This window comes from Macrobrachium nipponense, chromosome 13 (genome assembly GCF_015104395.2).
Source record: "Macrobrachium nipponense isolate FS-2020 chromosome 13, ASM1510439v2, whole genome shotgun sequence".
NCBI lineage: Eukaryota > Metazoa > Arthropoda > Malacostraca > Decapoda > Palaemonidae > Macrobrachium > Macrobrachium nipponense.
In genome coordinates, this window is record NC_087206.1 from 21,508,394 (window position 1) to 21,524,373 (window position 15,980).

Below are 15,980 nucleotides of genomic sequence, written 5' to 3' on the forward strand. Positions count from 1 at the left end.
CAGCTACCTAGGCACGTAAAAATATCTAATCCTTCGGGCCAGCCCTAGGAGAGTTGTTCATCAGATCAGTGGTCAGGTTAAACTAAGAAAGAGTTAGTACTACTTTATGAGTTAACTGGCCGTAGTTTCTGCTTTTCACGTTCTTGGAAGTCTAAGACATAGAAATAAATAAACATAACGAAATCAGGAAGACTTTTATCGAGTTTCTGCTTTTCACGTTCTTTGAAGTATAAGACATGAAAATAAATAAATAAACATAATGAAATCAGGAAGACTTTTATCGAACACTTTCTTCTTTCCCACTACATTAATGAATGCAGTGCGCTAGATGGGAGATGACGAGTACCAGGTCAACGCCCCTTCATGGAGCATGTCCGTGCCAATCGCAGGTACTTTCAGGACCCAGAGGGTCCCGTCCTAATTTTGTAAGCCAGGCATAGTCACCTGACGAATTTCTTGAAGGTGCATTGCTCCGATTCTGACAATGTATTGTTCTTGCTTGGCCATGGGAGCGTGATTAACATTATACATTCTTTTTCTATTTATTTATTTATTTTTTATTTTTTTTGCCTAGATGTTGTCAGCAGGATCAGCTTTGCGCTATGAAATTATTTACCTTTCTTTTCGCCCACTTGTGCGTTTGTCTATCATCTAGTACCATGACTTTTGTACATCTATACAGCATACATACACATAATATAAATTCCCTTATATATAATATATATTATATATATTATATAATATATATAGATAATATATATATATATATATATATATATATAGTATGCATGATGTATATTTGCGAATCTGTGTATAAATATATGTATAAATACTTATCACTGGATATATATATATATATATATATATATATATATATATATAGAGAGAGAGAGAGAGAGAGAGAGAGAGAGAGAGAGAGAGGAATTTATTTTATTTACGAATGAAATGTCGTGTGAGAGATAACAGCCTATTTATCTCTTAAGCCTGCTCGACTCCATTAATGCACACCACCCAAGGGAGAGAGAGAGAGAGAAACCACTCTGGAGAAGCGAACACCGTTTCTCTATAACATTTTAAGTATTTCTTTACTGAACTGCATGAAATATAATGTAAATGTACAATGCTTGAATAATGAATTAAAATAATGCATATGTAAGCAACCATACTTCAGATACATTTTATGCCCTTGAATAAGAAATGAAGAATTTGACAGCTATGCGCTATCATAATAATGTAGTTGCCATATAGTGTTTTTCTTCACGTAACCTCCCGCTAGATAACTTTGGGCCTTGTGATGCTAGGTGCGTGATAATTCATCAATATCAGTACGGTTTTCAATCTTCTCTGCAAATTCATTCATTTTATGCTGGTACATTCAAACCAGATTTGAAAAATACGTAAAGATGAGTGTTTTTTATATTTTCACACATAATAGTATTATAGTACTATCAAACCACTGCACTGTTAAAGTAGCACTAAGACCATAAAATTGGCAAAAAGAAAAGTGGCCTTTGGATGAGGCATGAAATGCCACAATGAAAAGAGGAAAAGACAAAATGCCGATTGTTTTAACAACAATGAAGAATGCTTTACTTCTGACAAAAGTATGAGAGCAGAGAGATTGAAGCCAAGGGCTGTGCGAGACGTGACGAGAGATAAATTTTTATGAGATTTAAGATCGAAGCCCATTTTGAGAGATCGAAGTGTCGAAGCTGACAGAGAATTTTTAACAGGGTCAGTAATGGAATGTAATATAGAATTTAGGCCAAAGACCACTACTGGGACCTATGAGGTCATTCGGTGCTGAACAGGAAATAGAGGGTTAAAAAGGTTTTAAAGGCGTAACAGGAGGAAAACGTTGCTGTTGCATTATGAAACAATCGTTAGGAGAGGGCGGAAAGAAAGATGAAAGAGAATATGCACGGAGATAGTACAGTCAAAGGAATGAAGGGGGCTGTAGCTAAGGAACCGAAGGGACGCTACAAAGAACTCTAAGAAATGCCTACAGTGCGCCATATTTGTACCCAGACATATACATGTAAATATATGCATGTAACCGGACATATGTTTATAAAAAAAAGTAATGTGTATTATCTAATGCACTGTAATTCGCCACTAATAGTAACATTGTTGATAATAACATAAAATAAATACCTGTCAAAAAGGATGATAATATTACTCCATAAGTGCCATGACGCTTCTGCTTACTTTGCTTAATAATGGCACCGCTAAGTTATAGACTTCCATTTGGGAAGTACCGTTACTTATCACTTACGATACGCCTAAATGTAATCTTGCAAGTGTAAGACATATATGCCTTTATTTATATTAAACAGAAGATTAATTTCATTAATATATTTATAATTTTCATTTATTTATTATTATTCTCTTTTTTTTATCATTTCCAGCACCTTATTTATGGGAGACAATGAACAATTGAGCCCATCAAAACTAGTCTAGTCATTTTACACAATTTGTTCTAATACAGAGAGAGAGAGAGAGAGAATTTGCTCTTATAGTGCACTGAGCCCCACTGGAACTGACGTATTCATTTTATATTATGGGTGCCAATGCAGTGTTGAATATGTTAAGATTTCAGCGAATGTTCTTTGGAGGTCACCTCCGCAACGGAAATATTCTATAGGTTATGAAATATCCGGTATGGATATTTGACCAGCAGAAAACGTTGATATATAGAAAGAAGATGAAAGCATTATCCATTGGAGAAAAGATACAGAAGAAAATGCTGTGTGAGATACAAAAATGATAATAATAATAATAATAATAATAATATATAAAAAGCAAAAACAGATTACATCTTTTCCTTACCTCTGATTTTTCACAGAAACTAATTTGATTCAGTCAAAGGTTGTTTAATAAATAATTTCCAAAAATCATTTTTTATTAAATATTCAAGCTAGCCGCCTTTAGAAGGCATGGCGGTATAAAATTACGTAAATAATAATACAATAAATAAAATTATATAAATATAATAGGTTGTATTCATTGGTTATGAGCTATCCAGCTATCCACCGTATACGTGAACAGATAATTCAGACAGCTTTACAATACCAGGAACTTTACGGAAGCAAGCAACGAGTTATCATACGTTGAAACGTAAGCACTGCATTCAGTGGAGATAACCCAAGATTTCAGATAATTATTAAATCACTATATTTACTCTATCTCTTTCGGTCTTTTATCTTCACTGACGAATAGAATGTTTCATTAACTGTAAATTTCCCCTTTGCCGAAAATATTTTAGAAATCTCTTATCTTAACACTCCTAGGCAGACACGTTATCATATCACAAATATACTCCAATCGGTCTGTCATCACAAGATAACTGGCATGCTGCAGCATCGCATTTTACACTGCTCTGTGATATCACAAGATACACAACAAAACTCGGAGCGTCACAACTTTCACTGCTCTGTGATTTTAAGTGGAAACAACCTTCATTGTTGTGATTTCAAGGGGAAACTACGTTCATTGCTCTGTGATTTCAAGGGAAACTACGCTCATTGCTCTGTAATTTGAAGGAGTAAACCTTCATTGCACTGTGATTTCAGGGGGAAACAACTATCATCACTGGGATTTCAAGGGGAAACAACCTTCATTGCTCTGGGATTTCAAGGAGTAAGAAGTCAATATTCATGAGGCGGTGAAGGTAGATATTCCGATTCAGTTGGATTACTGGCTACAGAAGACCTAGAAGTAGGAGACGCAAGATATTCTTGGTCACTAACAATGGAAATGTCTGGGGCAGATAGATGTATGGCCGCCTCTCCAGCACTGGCTCTTCGGACGAGGCACGAAGACACCTCCAGGTAAGAGGGAGGGTTCTCCCAAGGGCGCTCGCTAACTACCGAACAATATGGTGGAGGATCTCCACCAACGACTTGAGATCGACTCCTGTTAGGAGATTGGTGTTGAGTCGACCGCCTGTTAACAGGAGAAGAAGTCCTTGATATATGCTCACCAGAAGGAGTCCTTGATCTAGGCCTACCTGAAGGAGTCCTTGATCTAGGCCTACCAGAAGGAGTCCTTGATCTATGCCCAACAGGAGGAGTCCTTGATCTCGGCCTACCAGAAGAAGTCCTTGATGTAGGCCTACCATGGGCTGAGGGGTGATGTGGTAGCTGCTGCCCATCAATGACTACATGGTACACCGAAGGCTGCACTCTGAAATTAGGTGAGTAACCCGCCACTTGAGGGCCAACTCCAGTAGGCTGCTGCCCATTGACAAGAAAATAACCTTGGCGAACATCAGAGGGAGCATTCTCTGTAGGAGGAGAAGGAAGCACACCAGGTGGATGGGATGGGGACAACGGCTGCCGAAGATGTCTAGAATGCGATTGTTGGACTCTGGTGCCGCTTGGATATTCACGGTACAATTCCTGTTTCCTTCTGGCGTAGCAGAAAATCGACACTAAGCATCCAAGCATGAAGACTGAAATGAATGAAAACTGATTAGTAGTCAATATATATTTTACTTTTTTTCAGCGTTCATCGTTCCACACACACACACACACACACACACATACACCCCCACACACACACACACACGACACACACACACATATATATAATATAGTATATATATATATATATATCTATATTATATATATATAGATATATATATAAATTTGGGTTTATGTGTTTACGGGTTTTTTATAACTGTAAAATTATCTCTTAGGTGCTAGTTTTCCTCAAAATTCTTGGATACAAGCTTTAAAAGCTTTTGGTGAGAATACAGTTTACACATTAGGAAGGTAACCCTCAACTAGCAAGTCTTCTTCTTTTTCACTGTTATCCCTACATTAAGGGGTCGGTTGCCTGATGCGCTTTCTCCACTGCCTTCTATCAAAGGCATCATCCTCCACCAAACCTCTTCTCTCTATATCTTCCTTCACTTTCTCTTACCATCTAATTCTCTGTCTCCTTCTTGATCTTCTTCATCTAACAGGTTCCTCCCAAGCCCTCTTCATACCCTCCTCGTCATCCATCCTCAACACATGCCCATACCATCTCAATCATGACTCTCTTATCACATCTGTATTCTTTACTAAGCCTGCCCTTCTTCTTATTTCATCAATTTCCACCTCAGCATTCTCATGTCTGTTCTCTCAAGCTTTACTTCCTCTTTTCTTCTTAGTCCATGTTTCTGCTCCATACATTAACACTGGTCTTATTACTATGTTATATAACTTGATTTTGAGCTTAATTGGGATGTTCTCATCACATACCACTCCAGCTACCTCTCTCCACTTCCCCCATGCAGCTTTTATCCTGCTGTCAACTTCAGCCTCACATCCTCCCTCTTGGCTTAAAGTAGATCCTAAGTATTTAAACTTTTCAGCCTGTTTTATAACAGAGCCTCTTCTTTCTTGTATGACTATTCTGTCTCTATCTTCCCTACTGCTCAGCAAAACCTCTGTTTTATTTACATTCACCTTTAAGCCACCCCTCTCTAAAGATTGCTGCCAATCTCTGACCCTTCTCTGTAGGTCCTCCTCATTTTCAGCAGTAATCACCAGATCATCAGCGTACAACAATTTCCACAGCTCTTCATTCCTGATCACTTCACTCAACACATCCATGACCAGCACAAACAAAAATTGGCTTAATGCTGACCCCTAGTGTAATCCAACACTAACTTCAAAGTTTTCTGTTTCCCCAATTGCTGTTATCAGTTTTGTGCATTACTTTTATATATCTCGACCAGTCTAACCAACTTTTCTGGGTAACCCTCGACTGGCAAGTGAGTAAATATATATATATATATATATATATATATATATATATATATATATATATATATATATATGTATATATATATATGTGTGTGTGTGAGTGTGTGTGTAATTATGTCTTTGGCAACAGCAAAAACAGCAATAAGTCTATAAAAAAAAAAGCTTAACACCACGAAATAATTGCAATAAAAAGAAAGTAACAAACAGCATGAAGCTCTTCCAAACGAATAAGCCTACAATAAAACCTCCAGCGAATACGCCTACAATAACTGCAACTACCTCCTAAGAGAAGGCAGAAATTGCATGCACTACCTTCAAAGGAAAGACACAGATGCATTAACTAGCCACAAAAAATAGGAGCCGGGGGGCGTCAAAAAAAAACAAAAAAACAAAAACAAAACAAAACAATGAGATGAACTATCTCCAATGAATTGGCACACATCAGCCTAAACTACAGTACCACGAATGAATAAAGAAGTGAGAGGGCGTGAACTACCTCCGAAGAAGAGGCAAACAACGCCCGTGATTTTCAGGGGTAGTCTGTGTCCGTAGCTGTTGATGCACACGATGCCGACGCAGACACAAGCAGTGCCTCCTATGAGGAGCGCCCTTTTGACGCGGTTTTCGTCTGACGGGACATCAAACTGCGAAAAACGAAAAAGGGGAAGCGAGTTAATGTTTGTTTGTATGGTGTTTTTACGTTGCATGGAACCAGTGGTTATTCAGCAACTAGACCAACGGCTTTACGTGACTTCCGAACCACGTCGAGAGTGAACTTCTATCACCAGAAAAACACATCTCTCACTCCTCAATGGAATGACCGAGAATCGAACCCGCAACCACCGAGGTGAGAAGCAAACACCAAACCAACCACGCCATTGAATCACTAAAGTTAATTAACGTATAGATAAATACTAATAGGTGGTCCCGTAATTAAGTTTTTTCGTAACGCCTGAAACCTGGATTGTAAAGTGTCCCTTACAGTATAAGACCTATGAATTCATAGTAAAAGTAAGATGGTGTTTTCCCAAGATCGGCATGTCTTTAATTTTGATCAATGTTTTAAACAAATACTACTTAATGAAAAATAAATAAGCTAATTGAACATTTAAAAAAATGGGTAAAAAAAAATATGACATGAAATGGAAAGAATGAATTCATATGGTGCAAAACGATAAACAATGATCATTATACATTTCAGAGAACCTGGAGAATTTCATTGTATTTTCACTTGTTTTGCACATGTTATCTAAATGTTTAGAACATGGATTTTAAGGTTTTATTATTACTTAAACTGAACTTCCCTAAGCAATCACTGGTTATTTTAATTCGTTACTGTTAATGGAAATATCAGTGCAAACAAATTATCAGGTGTCCACCCACATTAGCCGATAACTAGCCTACAGCTTTATTTAGTTTCACTTTCAAATAGCTTTCAAAGCTCTGAAATAATAAATGTAGCCTACTTGTTCGATAAATGCCTAATAGGCTGTAATTTGACAAAAAGTGTGGACATATGAACAGATAGTATTACCTTTTATTTGAATGGGAATTATCGAGAGAAAACTATCAGCCTAACAGACTTACATACCAGTGGGTATGGGTTTGCGTAATCCACAGACAGGCCGTGGCGAGGGGCGTGTCTCGACATTTTCAGTATTTCTATTGAACGCTCTCCGTGTATCACCGTGTAGTTTTGATTTTTGGCGCCGCAGGTTCACTGACGTCACTAAGATAATGCCGAGTCATTTCGTAAGTCAACGCGCATAGTGCGTAATGCCTCGATCTGTAGGACAGGCAGGTTGCTCGAGGCGATCGTCGAAGATTTAAATTTACGTATAAATTGTTTCCTCGTAACAACGGCAGTGCCATAACTCTTCAATAAATATGATAAATATCACATAATGGATTATTTCTCAAAATTCATAGCTACTGTAGACTGTTCTCCTTATTTTCACACAGAATCGGCAAAAGAGCTTCACTCCTTTTCAAGTCGCACAAACTGAATGTTACGGAAAAGTCGGTTAAGGAGTCGGACTAGTGTCTAGTGATGCTCTTCCGTAGACCGCACATGGCAACCATACAAGTTGCCAGGTTGTCTTTTTCAACTTAGAGGCTAAGCCAGATATCTAGGATCAAGACAGTTTATTCGTAGAATAACGTCGCATTCCTTATTTTTTAACCTATTTCGTCCTTCTGCAGTGTGATGAAATATTTTACAACGTATTGTGAAGTATGTATATTGTGTTACCGTAAAAAGCAACAAAGAAAGGAAAAGGCGAGATGAAAAAACACCCCGCCCTCTAGACTTACTTTCACCGCTGACACAGACTGCTGCTCTTTTCACACGATGGATCCGCGTGCTGTCCTTTCGCGTTACATAACTACTAATGCAGCATATATTTGTCCTATCGCTATATAATTGGATAGAATCGTTTACTTTAAATCACTTAATTTTAATAACAACTTTCAAGAGATGAATTCTTAACAAATCACTCGAATCCTCAAAAATACAAAATCTGCAGTTACACACTTGAAATTCATTGAAGTGATCTCGCCTCTGGTCTTAGCGACGTTTCACCTACTCGCGATAGGCTCAAATATTCCTCTGTATTCATTTGGGTTGATGGCTGTTTTGTAATCTTTCCGCGTAGTAACAATTTACTTTAAAAAATTAAATGAACGAGTCAATAATTCCAAAAGAGGCGGAGAAGGAAACCAAGATAAATAAGTGTAAGGTTGAATAAGTGTAAGATTGAGTGAATAAATGCAATGTTGGCGTTGCTATTCTCTCTCTCTCTCTCTCTCATGCTTCTTTCTTGGACGGTGTCATTAAAATAATGACACCGTAACTTATATATACAGTATTCATTAAACAGTGCTTTGTCAACTGAACTGATTACAGTCAACTGTAGTATTAATAACAGAAAAATATGACAAAATATTCAGTAGGTATTTATTCTAAATGTAAGGTAAACATTAAAGCGAAAACACCAGTAATTTACAACATCTATATAGACATTACATTATACAAAAATAATCTATTCCTTGTTTATATTAATGGATTTGTACCCATTTAATTAGATAGAGAGGTAGATGACGTCACCTACACTATACGACACTGTGACACCAAACGTGCCGCTCTGTCGTCAACCCTGGTCAATATTGGGTGTGCCCTTCCTCCTAAATGGCAACATCGTTGAAGAGTTGCCAATTACTCATGGTGACTATAACATTTTAACCCTTTTTTAAGATTCTTGTGTCTGTAGACTCATAACCACTATTTCGAACATTGCAATTAGCCGTCGGGTATTCTTAACATATGAATGAACGTCAGACACTATAAACCAACTAATGTTTTTCATAACACGCGCGAAAACTAGGAAATGAACGAGTGAGCAAAGAAAAACAACAAATTACGCTAAGTAACCGCACTCTTATCGTCGAGGCCATAGGCAGAGCAATAATTTGGATCTTTAAAAGCTTCACGAGGTCATGGTGTCATTACACGGGTATTTTTAAATATGGTTTTCATTTATTAAAAGAATGAAAAAAAAAAAAACAAGGCATAGGTCCCAGACGCATTCATATTCTACTGTGAATCGTCAATGAACGCCTTATATGTACCAGAGTAAACCTCCACATCATCAGTTCTCATTACGCATACTGCGTCACTCACTTTGTATAGATATTATATATATATATATATATTATCTATATAATATATCTATATATATATATATATATATATATATATATATATATATATATATTACATATATGGGAAAAACGATCTACAATCTTGTTTTAAAGTAATCTCTTGAGCATAATACAGATGAATAAATGCTGACATTCATGACCGATATTTTCTCATGGAAAACAAGACTAGATTTCATTCTCTCTCTCAAGGGCTGCTCTCTCTGTAGTACTTGCTTAGAACACTATTAGATCTTCAACATACTCCACACTTTAGGTTGATGTACCTATAGGCCATGCATAGCTTTTTTCTTTGTTTTTAAATTTAACGTATAAATACTTGATCCACAACGTATATATATATATATATATATATATATATATATATATGTATATATATATATATATGTGTGTGTGTGTGTGAGTGTGTATGTGTGTGTGTTTGTGTGTGTGTTTGTGTATGTATGTATGTATGTATGTATGTCTGCGTTCAGTAATCTGAAGCACTAAAAGCTAATTCTGTATATTTTGCATTTTAGAAACAATAAGCATAGCATATTCGTCAATTAGAACCACAATAATTATAATTTGAAGCAATGTTGATAATGAAATCTCGTTATCTCAAAGTCGTAGCAGTAAGAAATATACTTCGTTAAACACGTTAATAAGAAAAAAAAAACAAAGAAAATGTATTTTTCCCTCTTGAAAACATAACTAATTTGTGATTCAACTGAAGGCTTCTATATAACTTCAGAGAATGTTCATCGACGAACTGTGAGATTATTTTATGTGCGGAGAAAAGGTCACGTATAAATAGAAAAACTAAGATATTGTTATTTTGGTCAAAGCAAAATCCTGAAAAGAGAAACAGTTGAGCAATCCTAACTGACATTTTGACAGAAAGGTTAAAGAGAATAAAATAGAATAAAAAATATTTCGTTAACTGGGATACTGACTACATTGTTAAGATTTCTGTCCCAATCTTTTTTTTTTTTATTTCTTTTGACGTACTTCATTTTCAAATGAGAAAGTGAAGCACGTCGGAAGATAAAAAGATGGGGGTAGGCCCACCTGCTCCACCAATTTCTTTGTTTTGGTAGAAATAATAAACTTTTCCTTAACCGATACATCATACTTATCTATCATGAACTACAATACAACCTGTTCTACGCTTCAAATGAATATGGAATGGTATGGGCTGTAAAATCTAGGCCAAAGGCCAACAAGCACTGGGACCTATGAGGTCATTCAGCGTTGAAAGGGTAATTAAGAGCGAAAAAGTTTGAAAGGTGTAACAGGAGGAAAATCTCGCAGTTGCACTCAGGAACAATTGTTAGGAGAGAGCGAAAGTAAAGATGGAGGAAAATATGAACGTTGGTACAATAAAAGGAATGAAAGGGGTTGCAACTAAGGGCCGAAGGGACTGCAATAATTTCTGAGTAATGCCTACAGCCGACGGGATTCGAATGATTGTGCAAAATATAGTATTCATCTTACAAAATAACTGAAATATATCGATTGTTTATAAGAACACAGTGCTATTAATACGACAAAAGTGGTGGTATCCCCCATAATGGAGAGATTCATGTGAAAGACTCGAAAAATCTCTCATTCTATGGCTGTTATTATTACATATTTCAGTAGATGAAACCTTATAACATGGAGTGATTTTTCATCATCTTGAGGGACGCGCGAACCCGCGACAACTGAATGGCACATCACAAAACTAACCACTATACCAGCTGAATACTTTTAAACTCACATCCCACCATAAATCCTTCTTCGATCATTTTTTTCAACAAACTTTTTTCGTACAAGGGAAGGACGTAGTGTCATAAAAAAACAGTAAATCGTTTTGCATTAGTCAGTTCAAAGATGTATTTCAGCTCAAATTGTTTGCATCACAACATCTGATCGTATTTCATAAACTCATAAGAATAACTGTCTGGATACTCACTAGCCAAAAATAGCAATTAAAGTTATATTATCTATTTATTATAGTTATTCATTGTAAGCCAAATTTCTTCTCTAATGAATGAAAGAATGAAACATTCTTTAATAATGCAGCACCAATATTTACAGGGCTTACTTTAACAAGTGTGTTCTCTTGCGCATACATTAAGAATAATAATAAAGGTTGGTTTTCAGAGGGTAACTATTTTCCGATTCTTAATTATGGGTATTAATTTTTTGATAAACGTATTTGCGTGTGTGTGTTGAGAGCCGGAGAGAGAGAGAGAGAGAGAGAGAGAAATGTTGACTGTAATACATGGGAGCTATTATAAATATTTCAAGATTATTATTATTATTGATTCAGAACATGAGCCCTATTCATATGGAGCAAAAGCCCACAGGATCCACTGACTTGAAATTCAAGCTTCCTAAGCCTATGATGATTGGAAGCTTGAATATAATGTGTGATATGTTCTCTATACCTACCTGTGACGAGGCATATAAATAATTAGTCTTCCTTTGAAGATGAGTCAAGAAGAGGGACATCACCAAACCAGGAACAGAATTGCAGGATGTGACATGACACCTTTGACTTGCAAAAGACTGGATAACTTTCGCAGGAAGATAAGAGAGCTAATCACTGGGAATAAGATGGAGACACTGAATTTAGTGTGACAAAAAAATAGAGCAAAATTAACATCTTTATTTTCACCTAATATTTTTCCAGCAATTGTCTGTGGGGGTAAAGAAAGGCCTCTATATAGAAATGATTAAAAAATTTATTTTGATTTGGCAGTATTCATGAAGGGTGTTTTTGCATAAAATAATATAAAATGGAAGTATAAATATAACTCTGTTACAGTTACTAAATGCAAAAAGTGCAGCCATCTTTCACCGACAGTTGAAAAATATTTTAAACTTTACTCCTACAAGATGACCGCACACTTCAAACTAATTATCAAGCTGCTATATCCAGTAGCAACCGGTTGTCCTCTGAACACTACTGACTTAAAAGAGCTACTTTAACTGACAACAAAACTTCTGAAACTTCATCAACTTCCAAGAAAAATACTCTGTATCCTAGTTACTACTTGTAAGTTAAGATCATAACATTTGTTACAGCGACTGAGACATCACAACTTAGCTGACATCATTCGAAGCTTCACATGTTCCACTGACCTGTGACGTCACAGCATTCCTAAGAAAAGCAGCACCAAAACTTTCACTGTTCCGTGATTTCAAGAAAGTAGAGGTCATGGGAGAAGAGGCGCCGACGGAGGATGTTCCGATTCGTTAGGATTCCTATCTGAAGGAGGGCCTGCAGGATCAGCCGATGTAGGCGGGGATGTAGAGGGGTATTGCTCAACCGCAATGGAAATATCAGGAGCGGAGGGCGCAGGGGCTCCGTTGGTATCTGCTCTTGGCACGAGGCACGAGGATGCTTCCTGGTATGAGGGAGGATCCACCCAAGGCTTCGCACTCACTACGGAAGTGTATGGTGGTGGATCTCCGCCCTGAACAGTCGGCCGATTCCTGTCGGAGGGTGGGTCTGGCAAGGGCCGCCCGATAAAAGGAGAGGGGTTCCTTGAATTGCGCCCGATAACGGGAGAAGGATTTCTTGAAGTCCACCCGCCAACAGGAGAAGGATTTCTTGAAGCCCGCCCCCCAACAGGAGAAGAGTTCCTTGAATTGTGCCCGCTAGCGGGAGAAAGATTTCTTGAAGTTCGCCAGCTGACAGGAGAAGGGTTCCTCGAAGTCTGCCCGATAAACGTTGGAGGGTATCCTGCCACCTGAGGACCACCACCAGGATAATGTACAGATACTCGACTCACTTGAGACGGGCCGGTTCCTGCAGGAGAAGGAAGAAACGTGCCAGTCCCGTGAGGTGGAACCATCGGCGGTTGTCCCAACACAGTTGCATGAGGTGGAATACTCGGTGGGGGTAGGGCCCCAGGTGAATGGGCTGGAATTGGCGGAGGATGCAGCTGACTGGAACGGGGTTGTTCGACTGTGACGCCGGTCAGGCCATCATGATAGCCTAAGGGCGCCTTGTCAGAGCGAGCCAGAATCCTTATCAGACACGCAAGCATGATAACTGTAAAGAATAAAAGGGACTGACTGTTGAAAATATAACTATGGGGTGGTACAATTTTCTATAAGAGACAACGCATACACACATAGTATATATGCGCGCATGTGTGTTTATGTATGTGTGTGTGTATATATATATATATATATATATATATATACACACACTTATATATGTGTATGTGTAAACATCTTTTGAACTAAAATTTTAGAGCGTTTTATGAAGTTTAAAAGGTACATAAAAGCACTATTTATACAAAACCATATATTTCGATTCACAATCTGTTATCTCAATAACTGGTGTGAATCAGAAGTACAGTTTGTAAGCGAAGTGTACATAGGTTTGCCGTGTAAATGGAGCTTTTAAAGGCTTTTAATATTCATATACATACATACATACATACACACTTTATATGTGTATGTGTAAACATCTTTTGACTAACATTTTAGAGCGTTTATGAGTTTAAAAGGTACATAAAAGCACTATTTATAAAAACAAAACCATATTCGATTCACAATTCTGTTATCTCAATAACTGGTGTGAATCAGAAGTACAGGTTGTAAGCGAAGTGTACATAGGTTTGCCGTGTAAATGGAGCTTTTAAAGGCTTTTAATATTCATATACATACATACATACATACACACATTATATATATGCACATATACTGTATATTGTTCTCAATCATTGCAATGCCAGGCTGATAATATTTAGTAGCAAACAAAACTGAAAAAATAATCTTGGCTTGAACCATTATTGTATTTGATGCTTTAGATCAGGGCTTCATAGCAAGGGGTAGACCGTAGCCATCCCACATGCTGGGGGTATGGGACTTGATCTCGGGATATTCATATATATTCAATTTTAGTGTGTCAATGTATACATGGGTACAATTTGTAAATAACTTTATGAAACTATAAATGCTTCTGAGTTTTTATTGATTTTTTTGTATGTTCTATTCCTCGCTATTCATACCTAAAGTATGTATTAAACAAAGCATATCAAGTCATATTGTCAACCATCAGGACTTAAGTGGACTTAAGCACAGGGGGAAATGAACCATATTGGGCAATTTATTGTGGTCTGGAATCACTAAAAGGTTAAGAACCCCTGCTTTAGATAATCATTAAGAAGAGCATGTTCATCAATATTTATATCTTAATATATCATTAATACTGATGGAAATGTAATATTTTAAGTAATAACAGTAACAATTTATTTTTATATTATTAATGCCCATTATTACCTAGAAAGCAAGAACCGCAGCAGAAATAAATAACGAGAATAACAACAAATGAAGAGAGAGAGAGAGGAAGGGGTGGGGAGGGGGGAGGAAGAAGGGGGAGGGAAGAAGGAGAGAGAGAGAGAGCGAGAGAGAGAGAGAGTAGGGAGCAGCTAATTATGCAATAGGTTGTCAAGCAACTGTAGTGGGTAATAACCAGAGCGGAGAAGAAACATAATTTTAGAAATAACTTGCTGAGGCTAATACATTCCGGAAGTAAAGTCACAATTTTGGCTGAGAAAAAAAGTCACAGGAAAAAAGTGACAGAAAAAAAAGTCACAGGTGTTTTAACGGTAATCCCCACCGGGCTTGTTCAAAACACGCAGCACAGGTGGATACATGGATACATACCGGGTTAAAACCCTTGAGGGTCAGTATCTACACAAGATTAATGTGACTTTTTTTTGTGTGACTATTTCTATGACTTTTTCACCTGGATTCTCTGGAGCTACCCGTACGAAAACAATAATTGTAATTGCAATCGTTGCTAGTAGTACTATTATAGTAAAGGTAAATCGTTAGTATAATGAGAAGGAATTGAAGTACAATGAACTACTTCCAAAAGTCCTACACAAACAAAAGTATCTCAAAGAAGAGAGAGAGAGAGAGAGAGAGATAGAGAGAGAGAGAGAGAGAGAGAGAGAGAGAGAGAGAGAGAGAGAGAGCGCAATGTAAACACATCCCCCCAAAAAAAGCCACAACGCATAATGACCTGACCTACATATAAAACGAGGGGTCAACTGTGATATGGCTGACAAATAAAGACCAGATAAATTTCGTTATAAACTAACTCCAAAAATGACACTATACATCTTGTGCGAACCTCTAACGGCAAGGAACTCGGAAGCATTAACTCCCTCTAGCGAAACGACCAAAACAACAAGAATTACCTCCCAAGCAAAGGCATACTACAACAGCATGGATTACCCCCATAGAAAACTCTCAATGCCGTATGAACCACCTTCCAAGGGAAACAACGGCAATAACAACCTGCAAAGGACAGCGCACTACACACGAATTACCTCCAGCGACAAAGAATACAAATCCATTGATGTTCATGGATCCGTCAGTCTCATCACTGATGAAGAAAAACATGACTCCGATGGCAATGCAGCAGGTGCCTCCGATGAAGAACGCCCTTTTAGAGCGGTTGTCACTGGGAACGCTGTCATTCTATGGAGAAAAAAAAAATGGACAGGGTTAATA

At 37.4% G+C, this 15,980-nt stretch overlaps 2 protein-coding genes across 3 annotated transcripts in view; both read right to left on the reverse strand.

Annotated features, from left to right (window-relative positions):
• Window positions 1–2,926: 2,926 nt before the first annotated feature.
• On the reverse strand, window positions 2,927–7,984 carry LOC135225439 (uncharacterized). 2 transcript variants are annotated; one of them, XM_064264764.1, is made up of 3 exons: window positions 7,348–7,984; window positions 6,253–6,400; window positions 2,927–4,453 (listed from the first exon to the last, which is right to left on the reverse strand). In XM_064264764.1, exons 1-3 carry the CDS (start codon window positions 7,405–7,407, stop codon window positions 3,648–3,650), a joined length of 1,014 nt encoding a protein of 337 aa, XP_064120834.1. In that variant the 5' UTR covers window positions 7,408–7,984; the 3' UTR covers window positions 2,927–3,647. The 2 variants fall into 2 exon arrangements, with proteins under 2 accessions (XP_064120834.1, XP_064120833.1); XM_064264763.1 differs by lacking the exon at window positions 7,348–7,984 and having other exon boundaries at window positions 6,253–7,296.
• Window positions 7,985–12,166: 4,182 nt separating this feature from the next.
• The window catches only part of LOC135225681 (uncharacterized), a 5,147-nt gene continuing 1,333 nt past the window's right edge, over window positions 12,167–15,980 (reverse strand). Inside the window, exons 2-3 of the mRNA XM_064265027.1 lie at window positions 15,797–15,947; window positions 12,167–13,500 (exon numbers count right to left, since the gene is read on the reverse strand). Coding sequence (XP_064121097.1) covers window positions 12,659–13,500; window positions 15,797–15,947 — 993 coding nt within the window. The 3' untranslated portion in view covers window positions 12,167–12,658. The remainder of the gene's footprint in view (window positions 13,501–15,796; window positions 15,948–15,980) is intronic.